Source organism: Canis lupus, chromosome 27 (genome assembly GCF_048164855.1).
Source record: "Canis lupus baileyi chromosome 27, mCanLup2.hap1, whole genome shotgun sequence".
NCBI lineage: Eukaryota > Metazoa > Chordata > Mammalia > Carnivora > Canidae > Canis > Canis lupus.
In genome coordinates, this window is record NC_132864.1 from 11,997,058 (window position 1) to 12,021,034 (window position 23,977).

A 23,977-nucleotide genomic window follows, 5' to 3' on the forward strand; every position below is an offset into this window, starting at 1 on the left:
TGGTCAGGGCATGATGATGGGGCGGGGGTGGCATTGGTGAGGAGACCCTTGTGGTTTTGAGAAACCTCGCAGGGGTTAAGAGGTGTTGGGACAGCGGCCAGACATGGGAAGCTGAGGTGAGGTGGGCAGGTGGGCCTGGAGTGCCCAGCCCATGGGGGCCTCCTGATGGTCTCTCCTGGTCTTTCTGGCAGGTTCCACACCATTTCCTTACAACCCCCTGATCATGCGGCTCCAGGCGGGTGTCATGGCCTCCCCACCCCCACCTGGCCTCCCTGCAGGCAGCGGGCCCCTTGCCGGCCCCCACCATGCCTGGGACGAGGAGCCCAAGCCGCTGCTCTGCTCTCAGTACGAGACGCTCTCCGACAGCGAGTGACTGTCAGAACGGGGTGGGGGGCGGCACCGGGACCCAGCGAGTGGCCAGAACAGCGGGGCAAGGAGTGGGGCAGCCGCCGACTTCCCCCACTGAGGAAGGAGCCCCTGAGTCTGCCTGCGCGCCCGTCCGTCCGTCCAGAGCTGGCATCCTTGCCTGTCTAAAGCCTTAACTACGACTCCCGCCCCGGGCTGGTCCTGTGCAGTGACCTTACTCAGGGGATGTTTACCTGGTGCTCGGGAGGGGAGGGGCCAGGGAGGGGGCGCGGTGGTGTGTGGTGGCCACACGCACGCAGCCGGGGCGGCCAGGGACCCAAAGCAGGATGACCACGCACCTCCCACGCCACTGCCTCCCCCCTTATCACATTTGGAACCAAAGTCTAAACTGAGCTAGCAGCCCCCGCACCCTCCCTTGTCCCCATTCCGCTTCTCGCTCTGGACAGACGGACACGGGCCCTGTTCAGCCCCCCACGCTCTTGTCCCGGGCTCCATGGACTGCCCCAGTCAACGAGACTGCCGGAAACCCAGTTGGGCCGGATGGGTGGGCGAAAGGGTGCGGTCTGGGGCGAGCGGACGCTCCGAGGAACTGGACTATCTGTCTCGCACAGCGTCGCCGCAGCGGTGGGAAGGAAAGGCAGGTGTAAATGATGTATTGGTTTACAGGGTATATTTTTGATACCTTCAATGAATTAATTCAGATGTTTTACGCAAGGAAGGACTTTACCCAGTATTATTGCTGCTGTGCTTTCGATCTCTGCTTATCGTTCAAGAGACGTGTGCAGGCCACCAGGCAGTGAGCCCATCGGCCACAGGCCTGGGGGGGCGGGGCTGCGGCTCGTGAGCACCCTGCGCCCTCCCTCCTTCCCTTCCTTGGGCAGAATAAACTTGATGGGTATTCTGTGACCGCCACCTGCGCACGGCGGTGGCGTTCTGTCATTTACACACATTGTTCTCATTAAAAAGCGAATTATACTCAAGTGACAAAGGTGTCTTCTCTAGCTTGGACAGGGCGGCCAGAGGGCGGGCACCTGGAGTTTCGGGGGACAGCAGGAGCCATAACCTGGAGGGGCAAGGAAATCTCCCCCCGAACGAAATGCCCCCGACATGTTCCCTCTGCGGTTGAGTTATTTCTGCCCAGGGTCGGAGAGTCACCGTGAGGGCATCCCACAGTCACACCCGTGGTTAGGGTGTTAGACGTTCCTCCCTGGGAAGGGACGGTACCAAGTATGCACACCAGTGTGTGCACCCTGTGTGTGTGTAGGGGTATGGTGTCCTCACGCCCCTGGGGGGAGGGCTCCCCGCTCTCACACCCATGGAGAGAGCATCACACTTACGGTGAGGATGTTCAGGTTCACCACCATCGATCCGTAATCGTTAAATACTTTTAATTTCATTCGTGCCAACATCGTATTAAGAATCGGACCCCTTGCCGTCACCACCTTCTTCAAACACGAGACAGAAGAGACAGCAGTCCTCACCAGCTTGTGTCTTGAAATAGCCACCAAGTTGCTTCTTGCAGTTTTAGTGTGACACATCCCCAAAACGAGTCTGCTCTTCACCTCCCGTGTTCCTTATGAGCAGAGCCTGGGTTTCAGACGGGCTGCCATTCTCGGCCTTGGGCAGATGCGGTGTCTGTCTGCCATGGGCACTGGCAGCGTCCCTGTCACCCCTCACCTACGTACACCTTGTCGGCACCCCTGGCCTCTGCTGCATCCTCCAGACTCGCCCGGTCCTGGCTCACAGGTGCCAGTCTCAGCCCCCACTGCCCGGCTGGGTGGGTGTGATTGAGGAAGGACATTCGGGAATCCTTGCTGCCCACCGTCCCATCTGCATGCCTGTGTGTGCAGGTACCCACCGTCTGTCCACCCAGAGGGAGGAGCACCCTCCGGTGCTCTTCCCCCTAGTCTGGCCTGGCCTAAGTGCCCCCCTGCAGCCGAGAGCCAAGTAGCCACCTGTCAGCCACCCCCGTGTTACTGGTCTGAATTCAGAAAAACTCCACCCCAGCAGAGCCAAGGCCAGCCCTGCTCTGTGGGGTGAGCAGCCACCGACTTGTGTCCCTCTCAGGTTCTGTCTGCTGAATGAGGCTAGGCCACAGCCCCTCGACTGCCTAACGTGCACACAGACAGCAGGCAGCTAGGACATGCACACCGTGGGAAGGCCTCTGGCTGCCGTGCCTAGTCCTGGGTCTGCTCTTGGGGGTGGCCCTGGGTCTCCAGGACCCTGAAACCCTTGGGAGCTTTGAGGACTTTGGAAGGGGGGTCCTCTGCCCCTCATAGGGGTCAGGAGCTAGAGATGAAGCTTATAAGGTCTTCTAAGCAGGGCAGGTTCTCTTTCTGCTCATCATGCCGAGCCTGGATGTCATGGTCCTGGAATATGCCCTGTCCCTGCCTCTTGGCCTCTCAGCCCTGTGGGTGCTGGCCCCTTGGTCCACCCGGGGAGGGACCCAGGCTGTCCCAGCCTGTTTGCAAACAGGTGTGTCTGGCCAAGGGAATAGTCGGAACCAGTCTTGCAAGGCTCCAGTGAGGAGTTGCCAGCAAGGGTGGCTGCAGGCCCAGGGCACCCCTGGCCCTCACCAGACGTCAGACCCCAGCCCTACCCTCAGCACTGTAGAGACCCCATGGGATTTGGGCAGGCATAGAGAGAACCAGGATCCACTGGAGGCAGAAATCGCCATCCCCTCCCCAGCCTCCAGTCTGGTGCTACCTAGCTTCCTGGGGTAGCCAGCACCCCACCTCCCCACTGCTGAGGGTGTGTATCCGGGAGGCCCCAGGAATGGGGCAGAGGACGGGTCTAAGTCCAGGTAACTGCCCAACCTCCCTGGCACTCTGTATCACCCTAAGTTTCTCCTGCAGGCCTGTGCCATGAGGCAAGATGAGCAGAGGCCTGGAGCCTGGCCTAGTGATAATGTTCTGTGTAGCCTTGGGGACATTGTGAGTGCCTGCCCCCAGTGGCAGTGGGCCTTGTGCTCCTCCATCTACAGCATCTGGCCAGGCATCTGGACTGTATGTACTATTGAGGCCGGCAGGCAGGTGGCAGTGTCGGGCCAGCAAAGGGTCTTGTCCTGGCTGGGACCTGCCTGGTCAGCATATAGGTCAGCCCCATCTGGAGCCCGGGGCAGGTCAGCTTGTGTTGACCACGCCAGCCACCAGGATTTGGCCACACATGCTGGTGCCACCCAGAATCCCTTGGCCCCTCCCTAAGCTGCAGTCAGACCAGAGTGATGGGGGTGGGGCACAAGTCTCAGTCCACACGGTCATCTCTGCCAGCCTCTGACCCCATGGCCTCAGAGCTGACACTATCTAGCACTTCTGTCTCCTCTGAGGGCTGGTGGCCCTGACCCAACACAGGGGTGTTTGCAGGGTATAGGGAGAGCTCATGGCCTCCTGTCACCTGGGGAGGGCCCACTCTGTCTTCCAAGCCCAACCAACCAGTCCTCAACCCCCCAAGAACTCATTAGACTCCCATATTGTTTGGTTTTCTCACTACTCCATCTTTATTTTATTTTTTAAAAGATTTTATTTATTCATGAGAGGCAGAGAGAGGCAGAGACACAGGCAGAGGGAGACGGGCTGCCTGTTGGGAGCCCAATGATGGACTCGATCCCAGCACCTGGGGATCACGACCTACGCTCAACTGCTGAGCCACCCAGGGGTCCTCACTGCTCCATCTTTAAAACAGAGGCCTGTGCTGTTCCCCTGACCTTCATCTCCCTGGAAAACTCCTACACACACTTCAAAACCCAGCTGGAACAGTGCCTCTTCTAAGAACTCCTACCTCTCCATCTTCTCTCTCCTCTGGGTCTCCAGTAACGCACTGCAGGCTCCCCATGTCCCGAACCGGATAGAGCCCCTCAAGGCAGAGCTCTTGTTTTCCCCTTCTGCCCTGTTGTGGACTGAGCTCCCCGGGCGACTGTTAAGCTGAACAGACTCTGTAAGAAGCAGATCTAATAGGAAACCAGCATGTGATTTGTAAGGTGAAGGACAGTTGTTGACAAATGTCCACATGTCTTAGGACATTGGGAGGTTGGTTAAATGCACATTCCCGCGCCCCACCTAGAGAACGTGGAAGTGAATAGGTAGGTCTAGGATGCAGCCTGAGAACCTGTGTTCTTGACAAACAGATCGGGTGTTTCTGCTGGGGTGGGCTGCCAGCCGTCACCGTGGTGGCGGGGGTGGGTGTCCAAGGTCGGAGCTGGACCTTCGCCTGGCGCCTGGCTTCTCCCCTCTGCCCGGCCCGCAGGCCTCCGCTCAGGGCACACGTAGAAGGAGGCCCAGCCTAAAGAGCTGCTGCCCGCAGGGAAGGCAGGAACAGACCAGTCCCCGAGGCACCGGGCTTGGCTCAGGAAAGCCCTCCTGGGGCTGGATGACACAGACACTGACAACTGGAGCAGTCAGGGTGGCTTCCTGGAGGTGGTGGTTCTTGGAGGAGTAGGGGGATGGGCTGAATGGAGGGAGCCTGCCTGGGCAAAGGCTGGGAGGTGAGACCCAGTGGGACATTTGGGAGACAAGGGAGGCCACATGTGAGTCAGTGGGGGCCCAGGAGTTTCTGAGAGAGGATGAGCCCAACAAGGTGATTTGCTGCTTTTCTGAAATTGGGGTGACGTTAGCTTGCAAGCATCTTGGATGGATTGAGAGAGAGAGAAGCCTCCGAGACCAGTGGGGGCCAGGATGGGGTTCACAGGGCAGAGGAGAGTAGGATGGAGCCCCCTGGCCAGGAGCGGGTGAGGGCAGGGAACAGGAGCAGGCATCCTCACCAGCCACTGAATGGCTGTGTGACCCTGACGCCGTCACGTGCACCCTCTGTGCCTCAGTGTCCTCCTCTGTAAGGGAGATGATGCGATCTGTGGTTCTCTTGCAGAGACACCGCGCACTCCCCTGGGCGGGAGTCAGGGCAACCCGGCAAGGAGCAGACTGAAAGGGCTGGATAGAAAATGAAAGGAGGATACTGCAGGTGGGCTGGCAGCTGGCAGCGGGGACTCTTGTTTGCATGTCTGGGGAGTAAAGGGACTGCCAGCAGCTGGGGCCGAGGGGGCGTCCCTGACCATCTTGTCCTTGAGGCCGAGGAGGGTCATCCTTGGGGGGGATTTTTGGGAGGGGAGGATTCTCCAGGAAACCTGAGGGCTTGGCAGCCATGTGACAGGTCCTCCCTTCTCACCTCCGGAGGTGGGCCAGGTCCTGCTCCCTCCTTAGGATTTCTCACCTGCGACCTCCCAGGGTCACGGTGAAGATGAAAGAAGATGAACGTGCCAAAGGTGACCTGAGGCCTTGAGGGCTTGCTGGCTGCTCACGTCACATCACTCCTACTCGGGGAGGCACAGGACCCTGTCGAGTCCCAAGGATGGGGGCGCCTGTTTAGGGGGGCTGCTGAGTTTGATTCAAGGCTTATGTTTGGGCCCAGAGGCAGCCCTCCGTGGAGGTTTCTGCCCCACCCCCAGGGAGGCTCTGGCCAGCGGGGATCAGCAGCAGCTGTTCCCACCCCCCACAGTGGGGGGGGGGCGGGGGGCCATAAGCATATGTGTCCCCCGGCATACGCTTTGAGATGTGAAGTGACCTGTTCTTTTTCCTGCCACCAGCCCACCCCCAGTGCCATCTCCTGCTCCCTGGGGGACTTCGGGAGTGACCTCTGCCCCCTGGGGGCTTGCCCAGCACATCTAGATCTACCGTGTGTGGGTGTGTGGGTGTGTGGAGAACAGGGAAGGGTAGAGGGGCCTCTGCGGGGTGCAGCCTGAGCCCCGGCAGCAGGGGCCACTGGGCTCCAGTCTCTATTGTGGGGGGCGGGGTGGTGGAAATGCCAAGGATCTAGGTAAAACCTGCACCTCCTTCTACCTGGCCTCTGGGTCCTCTGGGTGCCCAGGAAACCCGAGGCACACTTGGGGGCTTTCCAGGGAGGTGTTCTTGTTTCCCACTTTCTCCATCTCCCAGGCTGGCCTCTCTGAGCCCCCTGTGTAGACAGGGAGCAGTCCGGGACTCCCGTGTCCATAGTGAAGGCAAAAGCTATCGACAGGGTCAAAACGACTTCTGCAGACACCAAGTGCAAGATGCCGGCTTGCTCTGCTCTCCGGGCCAGCGCACCGCCTGTCCTCCACGGCACCCAGGATGGAGGTGGCGCTGGGAAAGGGAACGAGGGGGCACGATCCCGGTGCCCCAAGAGCAAGGACTCATGCTAGGGGTCCCTGGCAGTGGCTGGAAACCTGCACACCTTGGAAGTTCCTTCTTGAAGGGTGACCCCAAGGGTACCTCCAAGGTTGCTGGATTCATTGGCACCCTAACTGCACATGTCATGAGGCCCAGCCCATTCTTCCTTCAAGTGGCAAGAGATCAAGGTTGTGGTTGAAATGGAGCTCATGCAGTTGGATTTATCAGGTACAAACAAAGTGACCCCTAGCGTGCATGTCTGCACAGAATCCCATGTCTAAAAGGGCTGAGTTCTCAGGGTCCCCAAGGCTGTGTTTGAGTCCTGCTGGTCCACACAGCCAGCAGAGGCCTCAGGAGTCTTCCTCACAGTGACGTCGGAAGCCTGTCCTTGGCCCTCCTGGTTTTCACCCCCGGCCCCACCTTGCAGACACCATCCACCAGCAAGGCAGGTAGCCAAATGGGTAAGATCTGGCCCTGCTTCCCAGTAGCTGTGTGATCTTGGGCACATGACTTACTTAACCTCTCTGTGCCTTCCTCCTCTGTAAAATGGAGATACAGTAGTGCCCATCTCAGCAGGTAAGGCTGAACAGAGTTAAGCCACCAGGGATGTTTAATAAAGCCTCGGGAGCGTGCTGGGCACTGCACGAGTCAGCTGGCACAGCTTTACCACGACTGTGCTCTTACACATGGCCAGGCTCAGGCTCCAGCATCAGGAGGCCACAATTGACCCTGCTCATTGTACTCGTGACCCACCCCCTCCAAGGAGGGACCTGTCACCTGCAAAGCCTCTTATATCAAAAGACACCCCACCTGCTCTGCCCACCAACTCCAGAGCCCCAGAGGGGCAAGCTCCAATCTGACTTTTCAATTCCCAGAGGACATTGTCTTGTTGCTGCCGGGACCCCAGCAGCCCCTCCAAAGATGTGGACAAGATGGAGAGAAGTTATAACATGGGTGGGGACCACCTTCTTTGCAGAGACAGCTGGGGCCCTCCTCCAGGGACCAGGAGAGTGGGGAGTATTGGTGCAGGGGGCTGGGATGCTGAGCGCAAAGCATCTGGACACCAAAAATGCAGATCCCCAGGCCCATCTCAGAACCACCCCAGACCCAAGTCCTATGGTGGGACCTAGGTCTCTGCATGTATTCACCAGCTCTTTGGGTGAAGCCTTGCCCATTTTGGGTACAGGGTTCCCAGCCTCACCACCCACCTGGGGCTGAAGGAGGCAGGGTTCCCCAAAGTTAAGCCTGAGTGGGAAGGAAAGGGGGCAGCCACAGAGTACAGGGCCTCTGAAAACCTGCCCACCCCGCCCCAGGGGATCGGAGGGGCTCAGAAACACAGAAGAGGGAGCCTCTTCAGGTTTGCACATTTTATTAAGATAATATCAGTCAAGTTTTTAAGTTATTTCTTTGTTAATCAGACTGGAGAGAACATGCACCATCTGTTAGATATATAAAAATATATCAGGCACTTTGCCTCTCTTTCGTGTGAGCTGTGAGCTGCTTCTCTCATCCCCGTGTGGGGCTGAAGCCCCCGAGAGCCTTTCGGCCCCCGTCGTGGGGGGGTGAGCAGGTCAGGGGGCCCCTCGGCGGCCACGCTGGGGGCTCCTGGGGCGCCAGTCTGGGCAGCACTGCCCCATGGCCCCAGCCCCTGGCGCGTCCTGGCATCACACGCAAGGCGAGCCCTGCAGTCCTTGGGGCTGTGCGTGTGGCATCACCATGGGCAGGAGCCCCCATGGTGTCTCTCTAAGCCGACGACTGAGCCTGGACCCTCACACAGGTGACTGGTGGCCATTCTGGAAGCTTCAACGCCTCCCCTTGGCACCTGGTGCAAAGGCTCTGGCATGAGAGTCCTGTTTCTGAGGGGGTCTTGGGGACAGAGGTTAGTGGGACGCCAGGGGGGCGAAGCTCCAGATGCAGAGCTCAAAGGCCTCAATTTAGGCGGGCTGCGCCCTCAATCCTCTGCAGGATGCGGGCGGCTTGGGTCTTCGCTGGCACTAGCCCTGCTTCCACCCCTGAGCCCCGGCCAAGCCCCCTTCGCTCAGCCTGGGCCTCCATCAGAGCACCGGTGAAGGGCCAGCTCTGGAGACCCCTCCTCCCGGGAGGCGGGGCTGTCTGGGAGGCACCCCTCTTCCCTCACACTCAGCCTGGGAGCCAGGGTCTCGCGGAGCTGCAGAGGATGTGGCCTTCCCTCTGTGGGTCCCCCGGGCCGCCGCCTGCCGCAGCTTCAGGGAGCCCCACCCGCGCCGCTCCACCCGTCCGTGTGCCAGTGAGGCAGAGGTGTCTACAGAGCGGCCACAGGGACCAGGCCTCCCCCACCTCCCTCCTGCCCCGGCTCCGGCCTGACCCCAGAGTCCGCCTTGGGCCCCCTGCCCGGGCCAAAGTCAGAGCAGCGCCGCGGGCCCCAGGAGGCGGGGGTGCTGGCACAGCTGGAGCTGTACGCTGGAGGTGAACCGGCGGCTGGCTCGGCCCAGGCTGCAGCGCAGGGTGGTCCGGAAGGTGCTCCTGGCGTGCTTGGGGAAGATGATGGTGGTGCTGCGGAAGCGTAGGGCCCGGGGCCGCGGCTCCAGGGTCAGCTGGCTGCAGTAGCTGCGCCACGAGCAGTTGGGTGCCGCCACGATCGTCTCACTGTAGGCCGTGACCGTGGGCACCGGCACGTAGAAGACATTGTCCTGGAAGTGCTTCTCCGAGGTGTACCTGACCTCCGAGTTGCAGCTGGGGAGGCGGGGGAGGAGGCGGGCTGAGCCCAGGATGAGGGGGGCCGCCCGATGCCCTCCCGCACCTCCTCCTGCCCCTCCGCCCCACCCACCGGAATGGCCTGGGCTCTTCGGAACGTCAGGATCAAAGGGCAGAGGAAGCATGTCACTAAAGAGGTGGGAAAGCTCAGTGCAGCACGTGACCCCGGCTGGATCCCAGGTCAGCTAAACATAGGCCACGAAGGGACATCTGGGGACAATGGATGAAATCTGTGCCATGTGGATATGGGTGGCGGTGTCACTAGGTGAGAGGATGTCCCTGCCCTCCAGGAAGGGCGCTGGAGTATTGGGGGCTAAAGGTCAGGATGCCACCAACTGCCTCCCCAGTGGTTCAGAAAAGTTTCATTTACAAAGAGAGCATGCAGGTGTTCAAGCAAACAGGAGAAAAACATAAAGAAGCAGCGAATCTATTTAACGGGTACTCAAGGGTTCCTTGCACTCTCCCTGCCACTTTTCTGCAAGTTTGAAATTATATCAAAATAAGTTTCCCTCAGGACGCCTGGGTGGCTCAGTGGTTAAGCATCTGCCTTCGGCTCAGGGCGTGATCCTGGAGTCCGAGGATTGAGTCCTACGTCCGGCTCCCTGCAGGGAGCCTGCTTCTCTCTCTGCCTCTCTCTCTCTATCTCTCTCTCTCTCTCCCTCCCTCTCTCGCTCTCTGTGTCTCTCATGAATAAATAAATTTATAAATAAATAAATAAATTTATAATAAATAAATAAATTTATTCATGAGAGACACAGAGAGCGAGAGAGGCAGAGACACAGGCAGAGGGAGAAGCAGGCTCCATGCAGGGAGCCAGATGTGGGACTCGATCCCGGGACTCCAGGACCATGCCCTGGACCAAAGGCAGGTGCTAAACTGCTGAGCCACCCAGGGATCCCCAAATAAAATCTTTAAAAAGAAAAAGTTACTTTCCAAAAAAGTAGCTTCAGCTAGATGCGTGACCCCTGTACCAGTAAGCAACTGCTCTGCTTCCAGAACTCCAGAAAACCAAACTGCAAGCAAAAGCTCCAGGGTGGGGCAGTGGAGATTGTACTTGCCTCGTTCCCCAACATATCCCCACAGACGATCAGTTCGTGAAGGCGATCAGAGGCCCCAAGAGTCAAGGCAGTGCTCATCCACCCATGTGGGGGCGGCTGATAATCTTAGTTCATGTTTAGATAATACAGGTTCTTTGGGAAATGCAAATGGTCAAGTAGAGCCACCTGTCCCCTGGGGCCACATCCAGTGCTGGAGGGGCAGGAGGCAGTGGGTCGTCTCCCTGGCTGGCCCAGGTGGACGCAGACAAATCCATCCCGAGCATCCTGTGGCTATGTGGGCAAGACCCGTGGCCCCTGGGCTCCACCTTCTGGAATACTGATCCCCAGAAGCCCTTCCAGGAGGGCAAACCAATGCAGAAAGTCTCCTGGTGGTGTCACCCTAACTCAGAAGTCCAGATGCACTTAAGATGCCTTATAGGTGAGAGCGCCCCTAAGACAGATGTGGTCGAGGACTCCTCAGGAGACAAAGGAGACACTACAATCCCAGGAACACCCAGCAAATCTCACGTGACACCTGCCAAACCCTGAGCAGAAAAGGGGGCCCCCAGCTACCTGTGAGGTTCAGTCTGGATACTGAGAAATCTGGCAGGACTGGAGGAAGGAGGGAACTACATTAGCTGTGGGAGTGTTGATCACTGTGCAACTCTGGAAGATTGGATTAAAATAAAAGCAGCCAGATGTGGGGAGAAGGGAAGTGGGGCAAGGGCCCGATGCCAACCTGGAGATGGGAGACAGAGAAGATCCCCTTGGGTCCGAGTCTCTTAGCATCAGTTCATCTCTGGCCAAGACACAGCCTTGCCTCCTCAGGGAGCAGCACCCAGAGGGCTGCCTAGAGTGGGGGGAGCCTGCTGGGCCCAGAGCCTGGCCCCCCTCCCCACTGGGGGGTCGGGACCAGTTCCTGCCACACCCCTACCCGCCCAGCGGCCCCACTCACCGGATCTCGTGCATGGGCTCTGGGTGCACCTCGATGCCCTCCCCGAAGAACACAGGCAGCATCCGGGGCCTCATCTCAAGCGCTGGGGAATTCGGGGGGAGGGCAGGGGGCTGTAGGGAGAGCCACAGACATGGGGTTATGCAGCCCTTTGGCACCGTGGCCCCAGCTCTCCACTGGGCACAAGGGCCGCCCCGCATCCTTCCAGCCCTGGCTTGGCCTCTGGGAGCCTGCTCTACAGGGTCCATCAGGAAGCCCACCCCTGGGGCACCTGGATGACTCAGTGGTTGAGTGTCTGCCTTCCGCCCAGGGCGTGATCCTGGAGTCCCAGGGTCGAGTCTCACGTCAGGCTCCCTGCATGGAGCCTCCTTCTCCCTCTGCCTGTGTCTCTGCCTCTCTCTGTGTGTGTCTCTCATGAATAAAATCTTAAAAAAAAAAAAAAAAAAAAAAAAGCACACCCACCTGGGCCCTGGGCTCCCTACCCACCAGCCTGACCCCAGTTCCCAGACACCTCAATGCGAGGATGTGGTGATGGCCTCTCCCTGCCACCCCCAGCCACAGCACACCCAGGAGCCCAGCTCAGAGCCCCGGGGACACTCTCAGGGAAGCCCCGACTCAAGGGCCCCTGAGCTGCCCCTGTGCTGACGCAGGTGGTTGGGAGCCCTACGAGAGGCTGAACTGTGTCATCTTCACTCCTGACCCTGCCTAGTGCAGCGCCAGGCTGAGGGCCACCACCCCGGTGTCTGTGACACACCTGCCGGGAGGAGCGAAGGTCCTCAGCAAGCGGCTGACACCTGCTCAGGAAGAGGACCAGGAGCCACCCCCTCGGAGACCAGCCAGGGCACCACCACAACCTCATCCCGCGGCTCTCCCCATCCCTCCAGTGGGAATCGTTCAGGGCCGGCTGCGAGTGGGGCCCTGAGCTGGGGCCTGTACACGTCTGCCAACCCGACCTCAGCGCCTCCTCCTGCGTCACTTCCAGTGTGGTCAGCGTGGCTCGTGACCGCCAGCCTGTCAGCCGCGAGCTCCAGCTCTGCCTTCCACTCGTGTGGGGGGAACCGTGCTTCCCAGCCCTGCTGTGGACGACAGGCCTGTGGCGAGTGCCTGTGACGCATGTCACCCCTGGGCCCTGAGTTTCACACTAGGGTGAGGTCCCCCATTGTTAACCTTTCCTCCCAGTGTGACGTGCAGAATGACAGCCGCTTTGCCAGCCCGAGACCCTCAGTTCCTCTGAAAGGCAGACTGTCCAGGTCTCGACATCACGGTCAGCCCGTGATGGGTGTGGAGTGAGAGCCAGAAAGAAACCTCTGCCATCTGTCTGACACCACTGCCATCTGGGGATGTTTGTTAAGCAGCATTACCCGGCCAGTGTAGCAGTCGTCCCCCGCTAGGCCACTCACCGGCCTGCCTCCACTGTAACTCCATGTGCCACACCAAGTCCTGAACGAGTTCAGGGGATGTGGATGTAGGTCTTTCATTTAATTCATTTACTGAACCCGTCTGTGCTCTACCGGGATCCATACCGTGGTTGCCACAGTGAGCGAGAAGATGGCCTCCTTGCTCCTGCAGACCTTGCTGCCCGAATCCTCCACTAGTCTTCAAATGATCCCTTAAGCAGACTAAAGTTCCAACCGTGGTGAGGGCTGTAATCACTGGGCGGGTTGGAGGGGGGATTGACCATCAGGAAATCCAGGAGGGCTTCCCTGTGGAAGTGACACTTGAGATGTGATCTTTAGGGTGGAGTTAACTCTGGCCCCACAGGTCATGGGGCCTGCACTTTCATGTGTCCTGGAATGCCACCCAATCAGGGATCACCTCAGTCCAACAGCACTGCGACACCAGCACACCCACCTCCCCTGCTCCACCTGCTGAGGCCCACCAGATGGACAGATGAAGCCAAGCCCCAGATGCCCCTCAGCCACTGCCCATCCACAGCTCCCACTGTGTCCACCTGCCACCTACTCTCTGAGTGTGCTTCACCTTTGGAATCTATCCCTCTTCCTTTTTACTTCAAATACCTGTCCCAGCCCCACCCTAGACAGATGAAGGCCTGGGGTTACCTGTAAACCACGTGCATACATCCTGCCACTAAGAGGGAGCTTTCCCCGCCTCTCCTAAAATCCGCATGCCCTGGGGACACTGGTCTGGGGTTGCCCTGCCCAGCACGGTAGTCACTAGCTGCAAGGGGTGACTGCAATTTAACCTGATTACAATTAAACAAATGACAAATTCCACTCCTCAGCCACCCCGGCTGCCACTTGGAGTGCCCAGCAGCCACACGAAGTCGTGGTTCTTGTATTGCTCAGTGCACATCCAGAACATTCCCACTCTCGCAGGAAGTCCTCTTGGACAACACTGTTCTAGGGGATATTCATTTTACCCTAATACGCAAGAGCAGGGGCTCCGCCTGCAGGCTAGCCCCCACCCCCAGACGGGACAAGACCAGGTCCTGCCTGGTTACTGACTTGAGATTTCCTGTACCTGCCCCTCCCCAGGCCCAGGTCCTCCCGGGGCCTCCCCTGGAGGAGGATAAATCACAGCAGCCGGTGCTTTCTGAGCTCTAACTGCACCAGGCACTGCTCCGGGCACTCCCTCCATGCGTTCCCTCATCCGACCGCAGACAGCTGCTCTGAGCACGCCCATTTTATAGATGCTGAAACAGGGGCCCAGAGTGACCAAGTAACTCACCTGAGGCCACACAGCCGGGAAGGAGCGGAACTGGGATGCGAACCCTGGGTCTGGCCCCAGAGTCCATGCCCTCACTCCCACGCCTCAGCCGTCTCTCGCGTGCGTGGGACCGGCACCTGCCCTGTCGCAACACTCAGAGCTGGCATGCCCTCGCACCCAGGATCCCCGCACCTCCCCTCGGGCCTCTGCCGGCGCATCCTCACCCCCTCGGCCACACCCCTGTCGCCTCTGTGCCTCCATTTGTGCTGCTTCCTGCTCCAGGGACATCCTTCTGGTTCCTTCTCATCTGCTCCAATGTGACTCAACTCAGGCGCCCTCTCCTGCCTCCCGCCGCCCTCTGCGGGGTCCCTGGGCTCCCACTTGCTGCCTTGATTGCTGTGACCCCTTTGTGTGCCTGTCACCATCCAGACCGAGAGCTCCATAAGGATCGAGACTGAGGGCCTACCCCAGGGCCCACTGTTGAGAGGTGAGGCGCAAACGTGTGGAGAAGCCCCCACTGCCTCATCAGTTCCAGGGCCATGCCCACGCCTGTCTGGTGTCAGCTACGGACAGGATCACCCACAGCCCCTCCCCAGACGGTCACAGTGTCCCCAGAACAAGAGCCAAGGGCCACAGGGAGAAAGGATGCGAAACTTGGCAAAGGAGGAGGTCCCCCGAAGCCCCCAGTAGCTGTCCTTAAGGCGGCCCCGTGTCTCACTGGCATTTCCACACTGTGATGGCCACAGAGGGCCAACTGCTGCCCCTTCCTGGGCATGGCAGGTGGAGTAAGGCCCCAAAGATGTGCGCGCCCTGATCCCCAGGGCTGTGATGGGGTTTGGTTAGGGATCTTGAGATGGGCAGGGGATCGAGGTGGCGCCAGGCACCAGGTGGCCTGGCGCTATCACAGAGGTCCTTATCCGAGGGATGTAGGGGTCAGGTTCGGATTGAAGATGCCTTACAAACGGGAAAGGCCACAAGCCGAGGGATGCAGGTGGCCTCTAGAAGGTGAAAGAGACAAGGGACGATTCTCCCCTCAACCTTCCAGAAAGGAATACAGCCTTGCCGAAACCCTTGATTGGAGCCCGTAAGACCCCTTCAGACTTCTGACTTTTGGAACCATAAGATAACAAAATTTTGGTGGTCTGTCTCCACGGCAGTAGGAAGCCACACACCACACAGGTCGGGGTAGACAACTCCTCTCTCTGGCCAGCAGCCTCCACGTCTCTGAAGTGGGTGATGGGTCACAGTGACACCTAAACGAGTCAAAGCCTGCGAATGTGTGGGCCAGTGCCTGACACAAAGTAAGCGCTGTATAAAAACTGGCTTGTGTTTCAAATCCTCCTTTTACATCAAGATCTGGGGTGGGGGAGTCCTCCCTGGACAGCAGCAAAACCCACACCCTTGTGAGCTCTGAGACACTACCTCTACCTTCCAGAAGCAAGCACACGCTATTCCAGGAGACTGGATTTAAAGGGGTAGAGGGACTGTGACAAGACTGAAGCCCTTCGGGCCTCCTCCATGGCTCATCTGGTTACGCCAACTGGCCCCAGCCGTAAAGCTGCATGACTTAATATTTATAAAAATAATTCTCTCTCCCCAAAGGCATTACCTAAAGAGTGGCATTTCCCCCAAAGGTGTGCAAGTGTTTGCTGAGCACCTACTATGTGCCAGACCCTGTGTGGGTGGGATGAGGCACAGTGCCTCCGGGGACACCTCCTGTCCAGGAAGGCATGACATTGGCTATAGGAGAAAACGGAATGACGCAGGCATGTGAGGGCAGGTGAACATGGGTGCTAAGTTATCTGGAGATGTTTCTTCTGTCCAGATCGATGGAACAGCTGGCGAGAAAGAGAAGAAGCCTGATGCTGGTTTTAATCACCCCACTCTCCTCTCCTCCCGAAAGAATAACTTCCAAGCTAAGGAGCAGGGAGGACGTCTTCAAGGGGCAGAGCCTTCCGGGCTGTTGCAGAGCTGAGCAGTGCTATCCCCCTGGGGTCGACCCAGGATAAAGAAACTGCCAGACCTTCTGGAACCTCCCTGAGTGCCCCGCGAGAGCAGCCCCATTCCGGCCGGATCTCACTCCCTGACTGGCTGCCAAGAGAGGAGACAAGACTCACTTCACAGGCTGGGCTGGGAAGCCGGAGCTCTGGGCGCTGCTTTCCAAAGGGCCCAGTGGAAAAACATCTAAAATCTACCCAAACTGGAAGTGCTGCAAAAGAGATATGAGAAGCCAGCGAAAACCCAGACACAGGCTGGCATCCAGAGGGCCTGGGTGGCGAGACAGCTCCGGAAGTCCCCACGAGGCCCAAGGACAGCCCTCGGGGCTCCAGGGACAGACGCAGGAGGAAGACAGTGGCGGCCGCGCAGCGCTTGGCCTCCCCGGCAGCCACCGGCCCGTCCGGAAGCTCCAAGCGGAGCCTTTCTGGAGGCAGAGTTATTTTAACATCAAAATGGCAGTGCCAGCCCCATGGAACCCGGCCAGCCTGGAGAGTGGGCAAGGAAAGCGCCTCTCACAGCCAAGAAAGCACACCGCGGGCCCTGGACGGAGGACTTGCCAACCACCCTGGAACAGACACTCCTGCAGGACTGGGTCGCTCTCTGATGGGAGTCACCAGGCTGGGGGGAATGGGGCGCGCTCCCCCAGGGGGCCCACCGCCACTACTCCTGCTCCACCAGCCGTGGGCCTCCCCGGAGCAAAGAGAGCCCCCAGACAGCCCACCGCCCTCCCCCACCCTCCCCCGATCGTTCCCCCAGATGCCCGGATTCCTGTTCCATCCCAACGAGGACCCGCTGACAGCTGCTCAGCTACCTGCTCTCTGTGCCGTTAGCGAGGCCCACCCACAGGGCTGGCCAGTGACCGAGGGGGGTCCGGATCCCCTCGCAGCAGGGGCAGAAGAGGAATGCCTAAGTCCCAGGCACGGAGCAGCTGAGACCACCAGGCCCCTTGGATGCTGCCCTCTGTACCCGGGTGGATGCACACAGCTGGCCCAGCCTCCAGCCCCAGCTCCCAGCTGGGAGGGCCCTGTAGTATCTGGGGGAGCAGGCCGGCGGGGGCGGGCAGGGCAGGCCTCAGAAGGAGCGGGATCCGGAGGCGCACCTGCCTCTGCCAGTGATTCATGTGCCTCCCCAGGAGCCGCCAGGGCGAGGATAAATACTTGCCGGCTGGCAGTGCAAATACCCGGTGCTCTGGAGCAGCCCCCTCCTGGCTGCGGTACAGGGCACGGCCCATGGGACGGCAAAGAAAGATAACCGTTCAGTCGTGAGAGCTCCGTGCCATTGGGTGACAGCCCAACCTGCCCAGAGGTCCCCACCTGGCTTCCAGGGACACTCAGGGACAGCCCAGCAGCGTCCGTGACCAACCCGGGGGGACACACGGCCATGAGCTCTGGGTTCTGTCAGGGAACAAGAAGCCCCATCGATGGAGGGTGTGTGACAGAAGGAGGGGTCCAGAGCCCCTGCTGCTCCTGGAGAGAGGAAGCCTGTTAGGGACACCCCCAATGACACGGGGGAGAGCTGTCCTCCCCAAAGCCACACAGAACCTTTGCAATGGCTAGAATGGCCGTTTCTCTGGGTTACTGACCTCAGCGGCCAGCGATGGCTCCTTTTTTTTTTTTTTTTTTTTTGCTATCCGAATTAAACGTGATTATCTTCGGTGTGCATTTGGGATTTGTTGACCGTGACCTTCACCCACGAGGAAAGTGATCCAAGGAGGAGACATTCAAGTGTTGCCATTCTTATGATAGGGCCTTGGGCCACGTGGCAAATCCCAGGGCAATGGGGAGGGTGTTCCTTAGGCTCGTTGCCCTCCTCTGACATGGTACCACAGTGGAGGTGAATGAGTCTGGCTAGGGAAGCCCAGGAGACCCCAACATGGGGTGGGCCCTCCCCAGAGGGCCGCAAAGCATCATGGGCCCAGCACAGACCCCACAGGCCTGGGGTCTGACACCCAAGGCAGCAAAACTAAGAAAACACAAACATCAGATCGGAGGCAGGGCTCAAGGACCAGCCTGACCCACACCAGCAGGACAGTGGGGGGGGGGCAGGTTGGCCTGTGACCACCACCAAGGAGGCAATTGGCAAGCATACCCTATTTGGAAATAGGGTCTTTGCAAATGTGAGGTCCTACTGGATGAGGCTGGGCCCCAAATCCTGTTCCTCGTACTCGAGGAAGCTATAGGACACAGGAGACACAGCGCATGAGCTATAGGACTCAGGAGACACAGCGCATGAGGACAGGCCAGAGATTGGACACCAAGGACTGCCGGCCACCATCAGTAGCTGGAAACGACACACGGGAGGGATCCTCCTCCAGAGCCTCTGCAGGGAGCGCAGCCCTGGCTCCAGGATAGGAGGAGTGTCTGTCGTCTTTGGCCTCCCCAGTTGTGACCCGGCTGTACAGTCCCAGGGAGCTACTGCAGGCACCTGCGAGGCCTGCCCGCCTGCCAAAGCCGATTTCTGAAGCAAGGTGGCACCTGCTTACTCCCACATCTCCAGAGCACCTGGAAGGGTGTGGGCCTATTTGTCCTCTTGCCACATGGGAGCTACAGCCAGAGCTTCTCACACAGGTGAGCCCACCATGGGAGCGTGGGGCTCTGCAGACCCTGCTGGAGGCCAAGGCGTCCAGGGCTAAGCAAATGAGAGTGGAAGGGAGGCACCCTTCCTCCCCGTCCTCCTCCCAACCGGCCTTTCTGCAAATGGACTCCTCCCACCTTGCCTGACACACCTGGCTCCCTTCCCCCGTGAGCTTGCTCGGACACCTTCACCAGTCAGAGACACACTGATGAGCTTGCAAGGGGGACAGGGGACCGAACTCTCCATCTGTCCATTCATCCATCCAACTGTCCATTTCTCTATCCACCTGTCTGTCCATCCATCCATGTGTCCATCCATCCATTTGCCCATTCACATTTCTATTCTTCTGTCCATCTGACCATCCATCCTTCATCCTTCCCAAGCCCAGACACTAACTCCCGAAATCTCGGCCTCCCTCTATCATCCTTGGTATTACCATCACAGTCCAGAAACAGAAAAGAGAAAATCCAGGACTCCTGGTGGGGTGGGGCGAGCGGTGATAGCCAAGCTCCTAGGAGGTGGCTGAGACTATGGGTGTTCTCAAAGAGCTGGTGGCCCCAGGAAATTTCCCTGGACGGGGCACAGACCTCTCACTCCCGACCACTGGTCCTACCTACACCCGGCCCACAGGGCTCTTCCCAGGATCTGGGTCCAGGGAACTGGCAACTCATCCTTAGGGAAATTCTCAGGTGTGCCCCTCAGAAGTCCATTCAGCACATCAACAGTCCTGGGAGACCTCATGGGGTGATGGGAGCGAGCACGACAGAGCCCGGCTGCCAGCTCTGATGGAGCCCGGGGCAACAGAACGCCATCTCCACATCTGTGTGATGACTGCCCAGACCATCACCTCCTACCTCCAATACCTAGTGGGCTGTGTCCCTCGTCTGCGACAGACTCCACATCTGTCCACATTCCATCCACCCCACAGGTGGCTGTTCTCTCAAATGTGCACCCAGAAAGCACGGTCTGAGACCCCAAATGCTGTTCGTGGGCTCCCCGAGGACATAGCTCCTGCACTGCCCATGTTAATGGGAGGCGTGCGTGGTCTCTGCTGGTGGCTCCCAGCCAGCCTGTCCCTCTCCCCAGAGTGTCCCTCGATCCCCACAGCTAGGCCTGGCAGGCCAGGGAGGTGGGAGCAAGGACATGGGTGTCTGCTCAACCTCAAGGCGGTGGTCCAGGCCCCAGGAGCTTGCGGTATGGCATGTGTCTTGCTCACAAGGTGTCTCCCCTGGGCTGGTTCAAGCACTTGTGGGATGACTGCAGCTGACAAGTGAGCCCTCCTGAGCCTTGGCTGTCCCTCTGTCCTGCAGGAGAGCAGGGCACCTGCGTGGGCGAGCCCCGCACAGATCCCATGCCTCAGGGCATCTTGCTCAGTCAAGTCTGATTTGAGTCTCTAATTTAAGGGGTTGTAGAGGTTCAGGATGCTTTTTGAAAGAAAAAAATAAAACAGTCACAAGGACATTTTTAAAGGACCAAATGGAGTTTTACTTTCTGGCCTCAGCTTGGCCCACAAGTCTCTGCTCTGGCCTCTGCTAGCCTCCTCACTGCTCCTCAAACACTCCTACCTTGCTCCCACCTCAGGACCTTTGCACTTGCCATCCATCCCCTTGGACTGGCACACACCTCAGCCCTATAACCATAAAGCCCATGTCCTCACTTTTTTCTGGTTTCTGATAACCATCATTTCCTTGACCACCCAGGCTAGGCCATCTCACCCCTATCCAGTCTTGTGTCTTTTTTTTTTTTTAATTTTTATTTATTTATGATAGTCACAGAGAGAGAGAGAGAGGCAGAGACACAGGCAGAGGGAGAAGCAGGCTCCAGGCACCGGGAGCCCGACGTGGGACTCAATCCCGGGTCTCCAGGATCGTGCCTTGGGCCAAAGACAGGCGCCAAACCACTGCGCCACCCAGGGATCCCCCAGTCTTGTGTCTTAAGCCACCTGGTATTATGTCCCACTTAATCTGGTGACTGTGTCTCTCCCACTAGAACAGCTTTCCATGAGGGCAGGGCCTGTGCATGTCTTGTTCAGCACTATGTCACCCACAGTCCAAAACAGTGCACAACATACTGTCGGCGCTCAGTTAAGTGTGGGTGCAGTGAAGGAGCGAGTCCTACATCTTCATTTGATTTGGGAATCACCAGGAACGCTTCTCTCTTTGCTCCAAAGAGTGAGCAAGGAAATCCCATGGTCTAGGCGGGGTGGGGAGGTGCATTCACACCCAGCCTGGCCCGGGTGCCTCCGCTGGCCTGGGTGGGAGCGGTCTCGCAGCCAGCCAGACACCCAGCGTCAATGGGGCATTGTGCAGACAGTGGTGAGCCCAGCCTCTGAAAACAAAGCGAGGGCTGGGGAATGGGATGGGCCTCTTTGATGAAATGAAGCGTGAGCAAATTGAACATTCATGTCCAGCATAATAAGCAGAGTGACAAGTCCCCAAGCCTTCACCAGCTAGGGATTGGGGATGGCACTTGCCGCTCATGCCCTGGCTCGGGCATGTGTCCTCAACTTCTGCTGGGGACACAGCACCGGGCACCAAGTGTCAGAACACCCCGTGCAGAACAGGCTGACACCCAGGTCTATATGGTATGGCACATGACACCAAGGGGATGCCAGAGGAAACCAGGCCCCACTTGCCACCAGCCCCTGCTTGGGCATTGGAAACCATCAGCTCCAAGACATGGGACAGGTTTCTGTCCCCGTCCTCAGAGATGTGCAAGATGGGCAGTGGATGACCTGCCCACGTCTACACCTGGAAGCATCCTCAGTGAGTCAGGAGCGAGCGGAGTGCTGTTGTTAAACACCAGATTAGTGACTTTGCGGGAAGTGTGCCAGGAGGGCGAGTGCCCTGTGGGTTAGGGGGTAGGGCCCCAGCTGCAGGGTGGGGGGAGCTGGGGGGCCACTGAGAAGATGTTGCCCATGGCAACCATTTCCTATTTATTAAAAGCAGCATCTCAAAACCCCATAGGTTCACAGGCATTTTGTTTTTTAATTGAAAAAAATAATAATCAACCCGTACAAGGTAGTTAATTAGCTACAGAGTGAAAAGGACGATACTATAAGATTTAAACGTAGACACTCCAGATCCAAATTCCCTGGGTTCTATCCCAGCAAGTCCACTTACCAACAACTGGGTGACCTTGGGTAAGTCCCTAACCTCTGCGTCCATGTGCCCCTTGGGAAATGGGGCAGTAAGAGCACACTTCACTGGGATACTTTGGAAAGCAGATGGGCCAACGTATGGCAAGGAGCGTTTCTGGCCTGGGGTAAGGGCTCCCTAAATGCCAGAGAGCATTACCTGTGCGGAAACAGCCCTAGGATTTGCCTTCAAGCCAAATTAAAAAGATCAGGGACAGCGTGGTTCCATACCTGGCAACCAGGGAGCAAGGAAGGGAAAAAAACTAAAATCAACCAGAACAGCCAAGTAAGCCAGGCACACCGTTCTTATGGCTGCCCATGGCTGGCCTGGCTGGCCTGGCTGGCAGAGAAAACTTCCAGAAAACTCTCTTTAAGGAGGACTCTAGGTCATCCAAAAAATAAAGGGGAAGACTGGCTCTCTGTCCCTTTGTCTGTCTTGTCGTGGTAGACACCACCGGGTTTACTCCCCACGTGCGCAGCCCAAATACCCCCCACACAGCGGGGCCAGGTCCAAGCCCCCCCTGCAGAGAAGCAGGCGCGTTCACATGGCACAATCAAATTCATGGCAAGACAGTGGTTCCCAAATCAGGCTGCGCATCAGAATTATCTGGGGAGGTTTTGAAAATCCTGGCACTCGGGTCATAGTCTATACCTGCGAAACGTGGATGTCTGGTGGGAGGTGGGCTTCGGTGTCGTGAGAGATGCCAACACCGGGTCAAGTTTGGGGGCATCAGATCAAGGAATGAGGGAGGCGCAAGTGAAACTCATGTTGTGGGGCTTGAGGAGAGGAAAGCCCTCCTTCCTGCTGTGGGGGAGGGGGGGGATTTTCAGCTAGGGGGAGGCATTTTGTGCCCTGGGAGGTGCCAGGTGAGCAAGCATCACAGGGGCCCCAGGAAAGCAGAGATCGGCTGGAGCCATGCCAGCACCCACACTTGGCAGAAAAGTTAAGATGTGCAGGGAGCAGGCAGGAGCAGGGGAAATGCCCCTGGGATCCTTAGCAACCTCCCAATTTCACCTTGTCATTTCTCAGGCCGGGGAGGTGCTGGATCCCATCCACCATCCACTCTGCTCCGGCCTGCAGTGTCCCCTGACCCCGACTCTGTCCCACCGCTGCTGGGTGCCCCCCCAAATCCACCTAAAGGCCCCTTTAGGTCCAACAGGGGAGAAAACTCTCAGGTCTCCTGCCCTGGGGTTCCAGCAGCCCCCAGGCATGCCTCTGTTCCACGTCAACGTCCCTCAACATCCAGAGAAGGAAGGGTTACTGTTGGGTTTGGTTTAAAAAAAAAAAAAAAAAGTAAAATAAATAAATAAATAAAGCTTTCAGGCTGGCAGCGCTGGAACAGTAAACAGGGACCTGGCTCTGGGTGTCTGCAGCATGCTTCAGCTGGGGTGCAGGGCCACCGAGCCGCCCGCCAGCCTCTCTGGGGATTCCGGACCTGGGCCTTCAGCCCCTGCCCCTTCTTGGCTGACAGCTCGGTGGAGAGGCCCCGGCGCCAGGGAGAGGAGTCCGGTCCCGGGGTCAGGCCGCGCCGCCTCCACCTCCGTGCCCCGCGGCCCCCAGCACCACGTCCCCGGGAGGGCCGTCACCTGTCCCCCTTGCGGTGGGCGGCTGGGGACCTCGGAGGAAGAACCCCGCCCGCCCGGGGCACCGCGCCCGGGGCCCCACCCCCGCGAGAGCGGCCCGGCCCCTGCCCGGCCCCTGCCCGGCCCCTGCCCCTGCCCCTGCCCGGCCCCTGCCCTGCCCCGGCCCCGCTGTCCTGGCCCCTCGCCCCTCGCCGCCCCGACCCGGTTCCACGCCGAGGCGCGCTTACCGCTCTGGCCTCGCCGGCTCCGGGGGGCTCCAAGGGGGCGCCGGCGGCCCCCGCGCGGGCGTCGAGGATGCCGGGCGCCAGGGAGTAGAAGGGCGGGCTGGGGCTGGGGCTGGGCGGCAGCCCGGAGTCGGGGCTGTCCAGCAGGCCCTCCCGGCTCTTCTCCCGGAGGCTCTCCTCCATGCCCTGCAGATGCAGGTGGCCCACCATGTCTGGGGGCGCGGGCCGCGGACCCCGGCTCCTCGGGGGGCTCCTCCACCCGCTCGGGCCCGGGCCGGACCGGACGAGCGCGGCGCGCGCGGGACCCGCGGCCAGAGCCCAGCGGCGGCGCGTCAGGCCCGGCGCCCCCCGAGCCCCGGCTCCCGGCCGCCGCCGCCGCCGCCGCCCGCCGGACCTCGGCTCCGCGCTCCGAGCCCGCCCGCTCCGCACCTTCCCGGCCCGCGCCTCCTTTTCTAGGCGCCTCCCCTCCCCTCCCTCCTCCTCCCCTCCCCTCCCTCTTCCTCCTCCCCTCCCTCCCTCTTGCTCCCCTCCCCTCCCTCCCTCCTCCTCCCCTCCCTCCTGCTCCCCTC

General features: G+C 59.2%; 2 protein-coding genes across 36 annotated transcripts in view; one reads left to right on the plus strand and one right to left on the minus strand.

The window, feature by feature from the left end:
- NCOR2 (nuclear receptor corepressor 2) overlaps nucleotides 1–1,346 on the plus strand; it is a 211,475-nt gene extending 210,129 nt beyond the window's left edge. For all 34 annotated transcript variants that reach the window (XM_072802173.1, XM_072802172.1, XM_072802174.1 and 31 more), the window contains one exon: nucleotides 192–1,346. In XM_072802173.1, the coding sequence (XP_072658274.1) occupies nucleotides 192–373 (182 nt within the window). In that variant the 3' untranslated portion in view covers nucleotides 374–1,346. The remainder of the gene's footprint in view (nucleotides 1–191) is intronic.
- Nucleotides 1,347–7,855: 6,509 nt separating this feature from the next.
- RFLNA (refilin A) lies at nucleotides 7,856–23,731 on the minus strand. Of its 2 annotated transcripts, XM_072802208.1 has the most exons (4): nucleotides 23,412–23,540; nucleotides 12,749–12,928; nucleotides 11,229–11,338; nucleotides 7,856–9,215 (listed from the first exon to the last, which is right to left on the minus strand). In XM_072802208.1, exons 3-4 carry the CDS (start codon nucleotides 11,300–11,302, stop codon nucleotides 8,885–8,887), a joined length of 405 nt encoding a protein of 134 aa, XP_072658309.1. In that variant the 5' UTR covers nucleotides 11,303–11,338; nucleotides 12,749–12,928; nucleotides 23,412–23,540; the 3' UTR covers nucleotides 7,856–8,884. The 2 variants fall into 2 exon arrangements, with proteins under 2 accessions (XP_072658309.1, XP_072658307.1); XM_072802206.1 differs by lacking the exon at nucleotides 12,749–12,928 and having other exon boundaries at nucleotides 23,412–23,731.
- Between the last annotated feature and the right edge of the window lie 246 nt (nucleotides 23,732–23,977).